General features: G+C 37.5%; 1 protein-coding gene across 1 annotated transcript in view; it reads right to left on the minus strand.

Moving 5' to 3' along the window:
- abtb2b (ankyrin repeat and BTB (POZ) domain containing 2b) overlaps nucleotides 1-16,266 on the minus strand; it is a 45,365-nt gene that overhangs the window by 8,903 nt on the left and 20,196 nt on the right. Inside the window, exons 3-9 of the mRNA XM_055036371.1 lie at nucleotides 9,567-9,713; nucleotides 7,054-7,264; nucleotides 2,011-2,163; nucleotides 1,666-1,831; nucleotides 1,352-1,441; nucleotides 1,085-1,186; nucleotides 604-700 (exon numbers count right to left, since the gene is read on the minus strand). Of these exons, the coding sequence (XP_054892346.1) occupies nucleotides 604-700; nucleotides 1,085-1,186; nucleotides 1,352-1,441; nucleotides 1,666-1,831; nucleotides 2,011-2,163; nucleotides 7,054-7,264; nucleotides 9,567-9,713 (966 nt within the window). The remainder of the gene's footprint in view (nucleotides 1-603; nucleotides 701-1,084; nucleotides 1,187-1,351; nucleotides 1,442-1,665; nucleotides 1,832-2,010; nucleotides 2,164-7,053; nucleotides 7,265-9,566; nucleotides 9,714-16,266) is intronic.

Genomic DNA, 16,266 nt, shown 5'->3' on the forward strand with positions numbered 1-16,266 from the left:
ATAAGCACCTATCAACTTCTAAACACATTTAATTAAAATCAACAAAAAACTTAGTGTTCCAATTTGAGTTTTTCTCCAATTATGTTATTTTATTTATGTACTCGATGTTTACTTTCCTGAGATCTTTGTATAACAGATTACATTGGCTTCATAAACCAGCAGCACATGCACATTAAGGCGTTTGCTCACTGTTACTGCAGCTATGTGTGGACCATGTGTCCTTTACTACACTGTATGGCTTTCAGATGATCCTGTGGAGGAATGTGGGCCAGAAGGGACTAAACTACTGCAGGCAGCATTTTTTTTTCACCACACTTTCATTTTACACTCTAATCCCACTAATCCCTCCTCACAACCCCTGCATATTGAAAACTTAGTGGTCTATGGGAAAAGTAGTACTGTGTGATATTGGATGCCAATGAGTTATTAGATGTTTCACAGAAAGACAACAACCTCTCATTAATTTACCTTCTTACAGCTGTTTTGCATGTAGTGTATCAAAAATTTACTGGCAATGAATCAAATGAGAACACAAACTCACTACACATAGGCAGTACTCCAACATGAGCTATGCTTTGAGCTGAAATGTCTGCGTTTACCCACCTGCTGCAGACGCCAGCTGCAACGGAGTGTCTGCTGTGGTCTCCTGACCATTTCGGACTGCTGCTCCCTCCACATTGGCTCCTGCGTCCAACAGAAGCTGCAGACAAATGTCACATCCATTTATTAAGCATGTCTTGAAATTAGATTAAAAGGACAAACGAGGTAAACCAAAGTGGTTAATTGTGCTGATAACAGCACATGTGAGAAGACATTTTTATTCACCAAAAGCATAAAAAATTGCAAAAATGTTTTTTTTTTTTTTTTTTTTTAAATAGAGGTTGAATTTACAGCCCATGAGGATTAGGTTTTCTTTTATAATATGAGGTATAGCAGGTATTTCAACACTGCTTTGTCAGGTCTATGGTTCGATAGACAGGTCTACAGCAAATGGTAAAAGTGGAAATTAGAATAAGCTAAGAAAACACCATTCAGTGGAATATTAATATAACAGTAAGGATGCTAATATGTGTATATGTTGTACCTGCACTACAGGGATGTGTCCATGCAACACTGCAAAGGTGAGAGCTGTCCAGTGTCGACTGTCAGGATGTACAGAAGGATACTTTGGGGAGTATAATGGAACCTGCATATATAGAACAGATTAGAAAAGAATAAATTGTGTCAAGGTAAAGACTGGAAATGTTTACATACATAATCAGAGTGGACTTTGGATGCTGTTTTTGCAAATACATTTGTTGACAAATTGCAAATGCACTGTAAAGGTTCAGAACATCTGTTCTTTATTTACCGCCACATCAAGGTTGGCTCCAGCATCAATCAGCATCTGGACAAGGGCCTCATCTCCAGCTGCACAGGCATACATCAGAGGGGTCATACCCTGAATCACGGAAAGGAAAAGTGCAAGATTAGGCAAACGTTTTCCTGCCTTCAGGTGAGATTACTTTGAATTTGATGAAAACTGGTGTACTTTTATAAAGAACTCCTGATACACAGCTGATTTGTTCTGAACTTGACCACAAAAAGATAACATTTAAATCAGTGCATCTACATGAACTTGTATATAAATCCTAATTACTGCATTTGCTCTAATAGTGCCCATACCTGGTCGTCCATGCTGTTGACCCCATCTGGCCTGAGCAGGTCAATAGCTTGACCAATGAGATCAGTGCGTCCACAATTGAGCATTCGAAACCCCAAGTCCAGATTGAATTTATCTATGGCAGCTTTGGAGTCCAGACGCTTGAAGGAGCTAAAGCAGCACTCCGGCCTTAAAAGGAATCAAGATTTATACACCTTGTTAAAAACATTTTATAACCACCAAGTGGCTCATGCTGACCGTGTGTTTTTTTTTTTTTCATGCATACAAATTGAAATGTATGCATGAAATATTAATTGACTCAACAATAACTTGATTCATAAAAAGACAGCAGTTATGTGTTTATTTACTTCAGTTGTCTTGGTTCACAGTCAAGTCCTGGAAGGAGGAGCCTGGCGGTCTGTCTGACATCATCACTGTCCACCAACAGACTCTTGCGATGCTCGGCGTGAACTATGGCCACTCTCATCCACTCCATCAAAGGCGGCAACAGCATAAATGGCCTTAAAGAAAATATTGTTCACCTTAGTTGATCTTGAAATGATGATTAGCAATCTTTAAAGCTGCGTTTGATTTCAAAGTCAAAAGCTTAGATGTGTACCAACCAGGTGTTCCTGAAATAATAACCATAAAAAACAAGAACGGTCACTGAATCAAAGGATAAAAGATTTTGAGTTTGAATATTTTGCAGAAGATTACACAGAATATTGGCAGAATTAAGGATGATTGTTTTGTTGTAGCGATGTCTATGACATTCTTAAATGCATCTGGATTATACACACCCTTTTGCTTTGTTTGTCTTGATCATCCTCCTCCTTCTGAATCAGCAAGAGATAATGTGGTCCTTAGCCAGGTATCTAGTGTTTAGCCTTTTTGTCTCCACCTTGTTCTGACCATATGTGCATAGAGTGTGCTTGTGAACAATAGTGTTTTACTGTGAATGGGATTGTTTGCTTTTGGCCCTTTGAAGCCTCAGTGACATTTTGTTAATGGTTGCATGAACACTGCTATTGTGCCATCTTAAGTTACTGGCGACTGTCTTACTCCTGCTGTGATGTTTATTCTCAGTGAGCTTACATCTGTTCTGATGTGATCCAGGGTTCAATGCAATTCATGAATACGCCTCCATTTGTATTCATGAACTGCATCGAACCCTGCACTGAGCAGATGTGGTTAACAAGGACTGAACGTCTTGCAGTATTATTAATTTTGATAAGACTGCTTAGATGACATCAAAATCCCTGAACAAAGTGTAATATTTTGGTTTTAACTGACCTTTGGCAGCTTTTTTCCTAAAATATCCAACAGATCAAAATGCATCTAAATACCTGCAGTTAGTCTGACATGAGCACTGAAGTCTTTTTTTAGAGATTCTGTCAAATGCTGTTTTGTCAGTAGCAGATCAGTGAGGAGGAGTTTCATCGTCAGCCAGGCATGACTATGAACAAGCAGACTGGGAACTGATGAGCTCAAGAAGGAGGGAGGGGGTGTTAAGTGTAGCTGCTGGGTGCATATAATTAAGGTTTAAGTGTTTGGGAAACAGCTAGGAAGCAGGTGGGATATGTCAACGTGAGGCAGGGGGTTGGGAGGCAGTCTGCCACTTTTTGGATAGTGCTGCAGGCATAGAGTGATAAGAACGCCATGTTTCTGAGGAGAGAAGGCCCTGTAGGTTTGGGAATCAATGTTTATAGCTCTCTTAATGTGCTCCACTTAACACAAATTGGATTTTGCAGGTGGATGTATTTATTCATTTCTACATTTATTATTTTTCTTTTAAAAACGCAGTACTTGCAGAGCAGATTCTTTATTGTGTGGCTTTTTCCAGGCAAATTCTAAATAAGTCAAGTAAAACAAAATTAACCATCTCCAATTTAACATATTTAGCTATTTGTACTTTACACCCACTGCTCCATTAGAGGATTAATCCAAAACCTTATTACTCTGTCAGTGAGGGAGTTTTAAGAGGTCTCACCATAGTCCTGCATAGTCTGACTTACAGTTTCTTAAGCACCACGAGGTTGCACTAGTTGCTCAGGTATGATCAATGAGTGCAGTGAGATTTGATGCAACAGACTGAATAAAAAAGGATCAATACAGCATGTAGTATGATAACACTGTGAGTGAGAAATAACAGAAGCAACATGACTTCCAGATGTAAAACTTAAAGAGAACTTTACAGCCTCTGTGATTAGTGGATTTCTAAAGCTCATATAGCATAAGGGTTGCTGTGGTAAAAGGTTGACAGACCTGAAGAGACAGAATTTATGTTGTTCTACAGTGATAGAGAGAATATGTACATTGAATTGGATAAGGGTGTGTATGTTTATAAAATGCATAACAATCATGTTTTACTGTCAAATTTGTCTAACAAAATTGGTTAATTCCAAAATACCAAAGCAAGAATTGATGATGACCAAGCTGTTTAGGTAAACTTCATAGATGTCTTTTTTCTCTCACATGTGGATTAGCAATCTGCGACTGACCGAAACCCCATCAACCATAACTGGGATGTGTTGGAAGAAGTCTTTACTAAGAGGTCTGAAAGACCTTTACCAGTAAAAGATCTTAATGTATCTATGTAGAAATGCATGTTCAGCAGATGCAGCTCGTCTTTTCTCATAAGTACCCCCGCCCACCCCCCATCTTTCTTTCCTCTTCCTCACACTGCACTAGGTTGTGTCCTTAAACCTGAAACAAAAACCGCGGCTCTGTCAGAGATTAGATTAACATCAAAGCCTTGATGGCAGTTAACACTGAAACTAGATAGCGCCCACCGCTAGCCTTGTGACCCGACATGCTGAGAGCTACGCTCTGATAGATGCAGATGATGGATTTACACAGACTAACATGTACAAACTTTCCCACATCTGCAAATATAAACAAAGAAGTTTAATCACCCATCTAAAAGCCAAATAAGATCTCCTTTTGATCTATGTTTGAAAACAAGGATCATAAAACATATCTTATCAATTGCATTTTATTGGTGCTCTAATCTATCCTTTAATAGTAAAGGAGTGTTTTTAGTCATTTGAACACAGGATGATTAATAATTTCAGTTCAAACATTGTGAAAAATCAAGCATATGCTCAGACCAAAGTGTTTGCCCTTCTACATTTCATGGAGTTTAACAATTATCACATAAAGCCATGCAGCAGCTTTATTCGGGACCAGAAGGAGTTGGCTTTTGTTGTAAAAGAGAATCTGCTGTTAGTCTCTCATCAGGCTCCCTATAACATTTGATGATGTGGCCCACACAGATTCTGGCAGTTTTGAGTTTCTGCCAAAGATTTTATAAAGTTTCCAATAGAGGGTGGGTCAAAGAGATGAAGAGGCCCTCTGTAGCAGAGAACTCTGCAGCATGAACAGACTTTACCATTGTAATCACTACCAGGTTTGCACTTCCACAGCCTACCACCTGAGTTGGCTCTGTAACATTTGGAGAATGTATGCAGTGATGAAGAAGGGCAAGTTGCCCTCTAGCAGATGTTTTAAAAGAAAAACAGAATGTTCAAATGTTTAGAAAGAGGGCTATGGTTTTATTCTGCTCACATAAACCAGTGTGATATACATCCACCATTAAAAACGTCTAAGAATTTTAAAGAAACGGCCAGGATAGGAAAAGAGAGGAGACATTTTACTGGTCTGTTTTCTTTGATGAAGAAGTCCACCTTAGTACACTTATACTGTGTATGTTCTCTAGTAAATGTACCAGAGTCAGATGGCCTCATCTCTGACCCGTCAAACACATCCATGTAGTCTAAACACTTCAAAGAGAAGATGATACATCACAATTTTCTAATACTAAAATACCTCAATAATGTGGACAAAATGTTCAAATATTTTCTAAATTTAAACTAATTTAAATTTTGTTTAAATTATTGGGTGCTTTGGAAAAGTACCCATGCCTTAGACTTAAAGTCAATTAATTAACCTTTACACAGAGAGACGAACAGTTCCAAGACTCGAGGACAAATGCAAACATAGTGCAGGTCCTTACCGTTTACATTTATTAACTTTCTAATGAAACTAATCTGTTCATTCCAATCAGTATTTTCACAATTTTTAAAACAGTGGACTTTTTGGCAGGTTTTTATTCTCACTGCTGTTGAAAAGAAACAGCAGAAAATGTAATTTCTTCAACATTAAAGTCTCAATTTAAATATGTAAGTAAATATAAAATCCAATTGCAAAAATTATGTGCAAATATCCAGAGAGTTCAAATATTTTCCAACTGCCTTTTTAGATACTCTGTGCTTAGAACTGTTAAACTAAACCTAACTTGGAGTGGAATTAAGGAGACAGAATTACAGAGTACCCTTGCTTCTTTAAATCCATTAAATCACCACTGTTCAGCCTAATTTACACCTCAAGGTGCTTTTAAGTCGTTCTTCAACCCAACTTAACACCTGGGAGCATTTTCTCCTAGTAATTAACTTAGCAAAAAATAACACTTAAATGACCAGAGGGCAATATGATTAGACATAGATAAAAAAAAAAAAAGAAAAACATAAAAAAATACGAGTTTGCACTCGATAAGCTACTAATTTAATTTTAGAACTAAAGTGGTAATTTCAGAGGTTTAATGGTTTTTCTATTTGCTGTGGATAAAGCTGTGGCTTTAGTTGGATGTCTGCTACACTCATTACGAAACTTCTAATCTCTAATTCCACTAAGTAAATGTACGAAGAGAAAAATCTTGAAATAACATTTAAACCTCTTAAACATTTTTTTCCACATTGTGGCACTTCAATGTATTTTTGTAGATTATTCTTTGTAAAATACCCCTGGTGAAGTCAGATTGAATGGAGAGACTGCAGATGGAAATTAAGAGTCAACGTCTGGTATAATGCATCTTTTCCCCCATTGATGATATTATTTGTGACTTCTGTCAAATAATCTCAAGTTTTTGGCAGACTAGCTGGTTGTCTTCCATAATTGGGCTGTATTTCTATCCATCTGCCCACTAGTTCTTCCCAGCTTTCTTTTCCTTGCTGAATAAAAGCATCCCATAGCATTACACTACCACCACCATGTTTCACATATGAAGACAGTGTACTCAGCGCAGCATTCGGTTTTCTCTACATACAGTTCTTATGTAGGCCAAAAATCTTAGCTTCAGAATTATCTGTTCAGGATGTCATCTCACATGTTTTCCAAGCTCTCTAAATATTTCTTTTGAAATGGATCACTTCATCTTTTATCTTAGTCTTTCAAATAAAATAAAAATAAAAAATACATAGCATAATAAAATGTTACAATACTGAAGGGTTCTTAGTGCTTTTCAGAGGAAAAGTATGTGTGTAGAACCTAAATTTCAATCAAACCCCAAGTTTAATTTTGCTATTTAATAGCGTGTTACATCCTGGCAGAGTTCAGTCAGCCATGACTCCTACCTCTCTTTGCTAAGAGCCATGCGTGGGGGATCCAGGTTGGGATTCTCCATGGACTCCATTTGTGGGCAGCGCAGGAAGTAGTAAAGGGTGTGGAGGGCGTCAGGCGACCATGACACAGGCTGCTGGGCACGGGCGTGACGGGCAGGGCTCTGTCCTGGGCGCATTGAGCTGAGACGCTGCATGTGGTGCATGGCACGGGACACCAAGTCACCTGGAACAGAGCAAATGTAACAACACTGAACATCAGATAAAACATTTGATCTAATTTCTCAATTCCCGGGAGATGTGCAAAATGTTGAGTAGTAGATAAAAAAGTATAATTGGAGTTATGTGTTTAGACTCTGAGGTCTTCCAGTCAGACCGGATTTCCTCCTTTCCTCAACAACTTTCCTCCATGTCTTAAATCAACTGCCATTAGTAGCGTCATTATCAGTAAGCAAAGCCAGACAGCCAGTCTAAAACAGTCATTCATCTTTAATCACTGAGGGGGTTAATGGGAGTACAGACAGCTGATCACTGGCTCTAATGAACTGTTCAACTTTTTATTGCCAGAACAATTAGATCACTGGAGTGAGCATGGAGACCTCAGTTTCAGTCATAAAAAAAACAGATTTCTCATATAAAATCCACAATCTTATCTAAACTAGTCTTTCTAAAAACATGTAAGAAAAAAAGCTCCACTATATAAACTTAGTGGGGAACGGTCAGCATTTAGGAAAAGCTTGATTAGATAACAGTAGGGGGAAAAAAAACAATCAAAAAAAAAAGCACAGGAAAATGTGATAAACCTTCTAGATGCTGGTGGGAGACCACAGCGGCTGTAATCACACATCAGCACTACACACGTTAAACTTGGGACAGAGTTCCATTCATTTAAAATTATTATCCTCAGGTTAATGTTTAGGCACATGTTCGAAGGCACAACAAAGCTCTGTTCCAAAAATGTAGAGTTCAGGTGTATGAGTATGTGTTAGTCTATGCTAAGAAGTTCTTCTGGTTTCCACTATGGGGGTAAGGTTGGGTTAGACTAACCAAAACAGAGCTTGTGTAAAGCTGAAGGGCCTCCTTTGTACTAACCAGCACCAAATATCCCTCCAGGAGGGCTCAGTGGAATTCCTGCACTATATGGAGAGCTTCTGTCTTCGTTTCCAGTCTATATTTTCACCCTTAACCTAAACGTAGCTCCAGACGAACATGAAATGCCAATTCTTGAATTATAGATTTCACCCAAAGTCTTATAATAGCCACAAGGTCTTTTATTAATGCACATTGATATATGTCATCTCTAAAATATTTTTGATGTATGCAGAATGTTTGTATCTATAACAATATTTAGTGCAGAAATCCATCTCTTCAGACATTTCTCTGATTGGAGCAAAAGAGATCAAACAGGCAAAATGCCAAATCTGCCATATTTCTGTTGTATGTGTGCGAAGGTGTGGACGCGCGTGTGTGTGTGTGTGTGTGTATGTTTTTTAGTGAATGTGTGTAGATGCCAGCCCTATCCAGATTTACCCCATTTCACCCCACCAGAGAGAAGTGGCACAAAGAGGCCACTGAGCAGAAGTGAGAGAAAGAGCATGTCTGTACTTTCTTAATGCCTCACTATAACGGCAGCAACGTATGAACGTGGCCTTGTGCTGCAGGAACAAATGACAGAGTGTTGGTTCATTTGGAGTAGAAAACGTATCCCTGACCAAAACTATCCTCCAAATCTTTTCCTCTCTCCCTCCCCTAAAAACATCAGTTTCCACCCTTCTACTTTTCAATCATTTTCCCATAGAACCTTCACCCTCCATATAAGTAAACCCTCTCCCATAAATCCATTTTGCTGCCTCAAGCTACACCCCCAAATATAATCAATTCCTCTCAATTATTAATAAGTCATATTTCTGCTCTTTATCGCAACCAAATCTCTTGCAACCTATAGTTTACCCCCCTCCACCATCATTATGAACACTTAATTTGCTTAGACCTTTATAGTCCTTACTCACATGGAGCTGTGCTACAAAGATTTTGTTTAAGATAGGTCAGATAAATGAAAATTTATCTGAGACACAAGTATCTCATTGTATTGCTCTTTTTGCGTGAAATTGCTTACATAGGGTTTATAAAATCTCTACAAAGGTGTCCAAAATAAACCATGACCCAAGAAGGACCAAATATGGGAACAGTTTATTTGACAAGTTAGTCTCAGAGGAGAAACTCAAGCTGGATTCAAAATATTCATGTAATACATTATGCCATAGCAACAGTATTTAAAATGTTCTGTTTTTTACTTTTGATTTTCTTAGATCAGTGCATTCTGAAAGTCAATGATTGAACACTGTAGTCCAATAATTTAAGATTGATAATTTGTAAAGGGTTTTGTTTTTATTAAAGGAAATTTGTTCTATTTTGTGTCATTACCTTAAAAACTTCCAGAATTTCTTTTTAACTTAAATGCTAACTGCAAACTAAAAAAAAAAAAAGTAGAAAATCTGACAGGTGTGAAAGTGATTATTTTTACTCACTGAGCTCTGAGATGCTGCCCACACAAGTGGCCAGAAGAGATTGTTCCAGTGTTCTCAGCTCCAGCTGGGCATAAGCATCCTCTCTACTGTCCACAGACTGCTGGTTCTCTGTGTACAGACTGAAATGGGCTGGGAGTGACAAAACACCTACAAATGCAAAGACAAAAACTTTCATGTAATTTTATGTAATAGACCTCACAAAGAAGCAGAAAACATTTCCAAAACTTAAACAGAATTCTGAAGTTTATATTTAAACAACTTTACTTTGGTACAACTAAATGCTCCTTAAAAGTCACAATAAGAAAGATATATAGATAAAAAAAGTCCACCTTTAATGCCAGTAACATGACAAAATGCTGAATTTGGAATCTTGCTAACACGTGATACACATTGCAAAGACCAGATGAAAAAAAAAAACTCAGTGAAACTAAGGACGTGCTTTCTTTCATGTTCATGGCGCAAACAGAAAATATGCACAGTAGCACTGAGCACAGAATGTAACAAATAGTTCTCAGAAAAGAAAAGAATGCAATGCAACAATTTCTACAATATTTCACAATGTAGAGATAACACTATACACTGCATGTTTTTTTTTGTAACCGACTCTTGTGCTTTCAAGACAAAATGGATGCGTTGCTAAACAAGCATGTCCAGCAGGTTAAATAAACCGGGAAAACATAATCAGCTTTATCCTGGTCAGTTGTGGCATTTCCTATTTAAATTGAATCCCTGAGGGCTCAGGAGCCCAACCCATCTTTCAACTTACTTTTTTAAGTAAACATTTTTACAGTAAACACCAGAACTATATTTAAAAGAACTCTTTCTTAAAAGTAATCTGTTGCAGTCAGTAAGATCAGATTTGCCCTACGTGACCGCTTACTGTGAGTCTACACTCAAACAGAGATAAGATCCTCTTTACATAACTGGAAGATGGCATCTTGTTCTTTCACTGCTGTAATTGTCTTCCTGATACAAGATAAAAGTAGCAACTAATGACGAGAAGAGATACTTTTTTTTTTGGCTCTTTGTATTCCTCTGCCTCGTTTTTGTTAGCTTTTCTGCACAGTGTATGTATCAACCCGACTGTGTGGTAATCTGATGTAGATCAAACCGTTTAGTGTGCTTGGTGTGCTGCCTGAAGGACAACTTTTTTTTTTGTGGCTCTGGAAAGAGGCATGTACTTAATGCCGTGGAGGACAAAATGAGTGGGGTAGAGCTGGGGATAATCTGTATTTATGAAACCTTTTTTCATAAGTACATCAGAAAAAAATAAGTTTCTGATGTACTTATGATGCACAAAAAAGAGCTGCATCATTTTTAACTTCCACCCCAGCAAGTTGAAATTATATTCACATGCGTTTATGGTCAATGGTATGATGTTACATTGTCTCAAAACATTGATGAGAAAGGAAACAAGAAAACGATGTACTGTATACTTTTATAAATACAACAGTAATAGATTAGATGACAAACTTCAAAAATGAAAATCAAAGTAACTCAATTACAATGTTCTCTGCAGCATTGGTCTGCTGTCAAAGACTGTTCAGTCTCATTTAAAGTGACACTGCATCTATTTTTGCATACTTGTGTTTTCATCACAACTGTCTGATTTATATAATGTGAAAGTACCTGTTTAAACACACAATACATACATAGTTTTATAAAAAAAATAAAAGTTGAAATCTCAAATTGGCTAAAGCTCGTTCAGATTGGATTTATAGCAATTAACTGCATTTTTTAAGCTTTTTCACTAATCCTCAATTGCATTTAGCCTTTGACTGGGCCATATTCAATTTGTTTCGATTCCCCACCATTCCATTGTTGCTTTGGCTGCATGATTAAGGTCATGTCAAGTGAAGCAGATGAGAATGCCAATATGCAGTCAGCAGTGAAAGCACACATACCCTCTACTGGCATTCAGAACAAAATAATTAAAAAATCTAAGGAAAATACTTAATACAAATCATCAATGATGCGATATCAAAGCAAAACCTGTGCTAATGTAAATACATCTACAATTGATTCTTTTAAATCCTACGGGTAAATGTCAGTTTTTCCCACAGAACCAACCCTCTAGTTGCTTCACCACTGAACCCCAGTCTGCGTCATTTGGACTTTATTTTGGTCTGCAATCCAACCAGGGCCTGTCCCCACCACCACTAATACTAGCAGCTCCTCCAATCTGCACATCATTTTTTGGCACTACTGAGCATACAAGGAAGAGAAGGGAGAGAGTATTGGATCTGGGAGGTGGTGGGCATGTAGAGCTTTTATGGAAATGGAATGAGTCATCCAACTAAGGGGGAACTTGGAGAAAAATATTGGACTGGGTTGTATAAGGCGGAGGTTCGAGACAAGTGACACGAGGGATTTATTCTTCTGAGGCCATTATGATTCCATTTCTGAGGTTGACCCTGCACATGTCATGTGGGAATCTCAGCTGCAAATCACAGCTGAAACTTACCACAAAGCCTGTGGCAGTTTTACACACCCATCCAAACTGCTCTCCCTCAAGCCATTTTATCTGACTTAGCCCAACAGGGTTATTACCAAGTTAGTACACATTTCTAATGCATTTGTTTCCACACAATTTTTCCATGCAACAAATAATACATAACTTGCAACAACACAAGTGGGAAATGACTACCTTTTCCTTTGAGTTACTGATCATGAGCACAGGAAAGTGTTTTTTTTGTGTGTAAAATTGTCAAACAGATCAAGTTTCTTACACACAAACACTAAAATGTAGCTTACAAGTTGGTCCCAAAAATGCAACTTTCTGTATCTCTTTTCTAAAAAAACAGAAACAAAAAAACATTTTAAAAAATGTAATTCATCATGAGGCAAAGTTCCATTGCTTTTCCACCACATCTCTATGCTGTATCATTTTGTTGCTAGTGAATTACCATAGGTTATCTCTCAAGTCACCTTTTGTCTAATTCGACTCATGCTTGGGAGTATTGTTAGATTAGATAGCCAGACGTTCAGGAATGTTTACGCTTCTCGCATCAGGTATTTGGGTTGTTATCACCATTTTTTTTTCCCCCCCAGAGAACCACACTTGTGATTTTGAAAAGGACAATTGATACAAAATGTTGTCTTTAATCTGTGCTAGAATAGCACAAAGTAAAGCATAATCCTCATCTTAACATCAGTATGGAAAATGATGCTTGGCTAAAGTATTTGGTAGGCTGTTGTATGCCAGAAGCCATTCAGTAACTGCTTTTCAATGAAGTTCCCTTTACTCACACCTTAATTATATACTAGTAGTTAAGATTTAAAAAGCTCTGGGAGAATGCTGGGAATACTTATGATGAAAAATGTGAAACAGTATAAAAAATATAGAGCAAATGGTATATTTCTCTAGACTGTGTCGGTACCCTGTTGCTACCTTTCAGCAACATGTCTCAAGTTTTATGTTATGTTTGCCGTTTTTGTTGCCAAATTCTTTTCCCACCCACAAGCCATACTTACTTTGTTTTGTCTACCAACGAGTGAGTGTGTCTAGGACAGAATGATACAGCCATGCTCGCTTGCTCAGTGAACTCAAGGAAAACTGTCACTCAATTCAAAGTGAGACAGAGGACAACATAAAAACAAAAAAAAAATGCATCAACATATGCCATTTCTTCTATAACAGCCACCTCATTCATTACAGAGTGGACAGATCAAAGGATTCAGGAAGAGAGGGCTTCAAAGTCACTTCCCTTGCTGAAAAAAGTTCTGATTCTGGTCCAGGGACTTGTAAGCTTCTTCCACTGCACACAACAGTACAGTGTTTGACAAGGGTGCAATGGGGTGTGTGTGTGTCACTCCCACCACCTCCTGATCCCGTCTTTCAGTGAGCGTGTCTTTTTCCATACAAGAAAAGAAACAGTTGTGCTTCATTTCTCCTCTGTGGAATCCATATGCCAGATGTGATCCCTCACTCAAAGGACCAACCTCTTGTTTTCCACATGTAAATGCTCCAAAACACCTGTTTTTCACACATAACCACATTCCTTCTCCCTGCTTTTATATTATGTGCAATACATAGGTCTTTTGTCAGAAGCATTGAGCATGAGGTTCCTATCCAAAAACGCTGATGAAGACTAATACTACAAAGGCACATGTATGTCTCCGAAAGCCGAAGAAGGACTGTCTTTATTCAGTTATACTAACTGCAGTGTTTGAGTATGTGAGGTTAAAAATGTGCTTGCTTGTTTTGCTAACCCTCCTTCTGATACTTATCTAAACAAACTTTAGCAAGACAGAGGGGCATTTAGAAACTTAATGTGGTGTATTACTATTTGGGTTAAAAAAGAAAAAAAATCTGCATCTGACATGGTGACCTACAAGTGTGTCTTTAGAAATAGAAACTACATGAATAGACGACAGACATATTCATAACCCAAAGCAGCTCATGTTTAATCTCAGATTTGTTTGAAGTGCCCATTCACTTCCAGTCAAACTTGAGCTCAAATAGGTATGGTACTGATTTAAACGCTTAAGAAGTTGTGATCCACTATATAGACAGTGACATTTTTGTATTAGTTTGATAAATCACTGGTAGTGACAGACGAGCAAAATGGGGTCTGGGCAGGATCCTCCTGACACCTCTGTCGACCCTGGTTTGAAGGGGTCAGAGGTGGAGCACAGCTGGGACATAGAGTGGAAGTAACCTTATCAGCTGTAAGGAAGAGGACTTTGAGTTGTTGTCTGAATAACCACATACATCATTAATCAATAAAATGGAACATTTTGAATAAACCAAATAGAAACATTTGAGAAAAAACCTGCTGCTAGACAGATAAGTAGCAGAAAGAACAAAAAAACAGTAAAACTTTCCGATTAAATGAATTGGGACTGACTATGAAATAGTAAGTTTTAAAACTCAAGATCAATGATTTCCTCCTCATCACTATTTCTAATCCTGTAACATTTATTTGGTTTGGAAGTTTTTGCAGTGTGAAAAACACTGTTATTCTAGACTAAGTAAGGTCTTTTAAAAAGAAATTAGATTCTTAAACCTTGTGTTTCCTATGAAGGGGTTTTGGGAGTTTATTCAAGCTAATGTTTAAAGAAACCAAAGCTTCAACAGATAATAGGAAGCCTGGATGTCTTACAATAAAGTTTCTGTTTCTACTTTATGATCTTTTAGCTTTTTCAACAAATGAGATGCGTCATATGCACGGTTTTAGAAAGGTTGTGCATTCTCCAGAGAAAGCAAGACACTGGTGTTTGCAATTAAAGTCAACTTACTGTAAACTAGTTGTTCATATAGAATAGTAGCTTAAATGATCAACTCTTTAGTTCTTTAGTCGTTATAGTCATTTCTTATGACACTGACTGCAATGAAATGCAGTTTGACATTGTCATTGCTCTGAATGTAAATAATTATTTATAAATTTGAATAATTGGCAGGATGCCAAATTAAATAATGTTGGCATATAACAGTTTTTAAAATCCAAATCTGTTCAAACATGTCGCAGCTGCCTAGAAGAACTAGGCATCAAAAACAAATCTGATGTGTACTGAAAAGTGAATTTTTTATGTAACTGCAACAGCGGTGCCATCTTGGTGGTTTAAAATTCTCGCTAGATCTGTTGAAGGGTTTGTGATGAAATAAGCTGACTGCTAAATGAAGTAGCATTGAAGTAGCATTAAGCAAAGTCCAACTTAAACAACACAGCTGAGATGCAAAGAAGAAAGCTACTGAAACTGTTGAGTGAAACTGCTCCACGTTGAGTTAAACCAATTTCAGGTACCTCAGCGTCTTTTTTTCTTTAGAACCCTGGTAATATTTGCCTTGTGAGGATTACCTGTGTTAAGTAAAGGTAAGTTGAGCATTTCTAATACCTAAGCACTGCAGTAAAAGTAAAAGTCTATATGGCTGTACTAACAAAGGACTCGGTTCCCATTAAATGAAAATGTTGTAATTAGACAGTGTTATTAGTATTCTATGATTACAGACATAATTATTGTGTGCAACAATGTCAAGTACATTTTATTGTAATAAATTATGATACTCTGGCACATTAACCAGAAAACAGTAGTATAACTACTACTACAGTTACAAACAGTAACATGAGGTAGTTTTTCCACAACCCTAGATAAAGTCTAGATATAAATCTGCAATAACAGTGCAAGTGTAAAAGTACCCACTGTGCTCATCATAAACCTTATTGTGAATGACGTGTAAACCATTTTTTGATCACGTTTATACAGTAAAAACATCAAGATGAATAAATGTACAAAACTAAAAAATCTCAATGTTTTGAAAATAAACCACTTAAGAAGTACCAACCTTGCAAAGACATGATTTTGAGGTTGTAAATGTGGTATGCAGAAACATACCTAGCAACCGCCCTCAAACAAATCACACAAATTAGGAGAGGTAGGATTCAGACCGATGAGTCTTAGATTCCCACAGACCACAGAAAAATATCCCCACAAAATCTACAAAACTAACCCTAATCCTCAACATGACTTCAGCTTTTATCCTCCTTATCCTCTCCCTCCTTCGCTCCCTGATCTTCCAGTCTTGTTTTACATTTTGCATTCCAGGCTGTGAAAGTGGTGCCTGTGGCAATCCAGTCACATTCAAGAATTTCAATTTCCATATGTGCCACCACATCACATACTGTTCAGCAAAGGGACAATATTACTGAATGACTAGTTTTTATTGGTCCATGGCTCCCCAGACTGTATGGAATTGGAA

Source organism: Poeciliopsis prolifica, unplaced genomic scaffold, assembly GCF_027474105.1.
Source record: "Poeciliopsis prolifica strain line A6 unplaced genomic scaffold, Auburn_PproV2 SCAFFOLD001, whole genome shotgun sequence".
Taxonomy (NCBI): domain Eukaryota; kingdom Metazoa; phylum Chordata; class Actinopteri; order Cyprinodontiformes; family Poeciliidae; genus Poeciliopsis; species Poeciliopsis prolifica.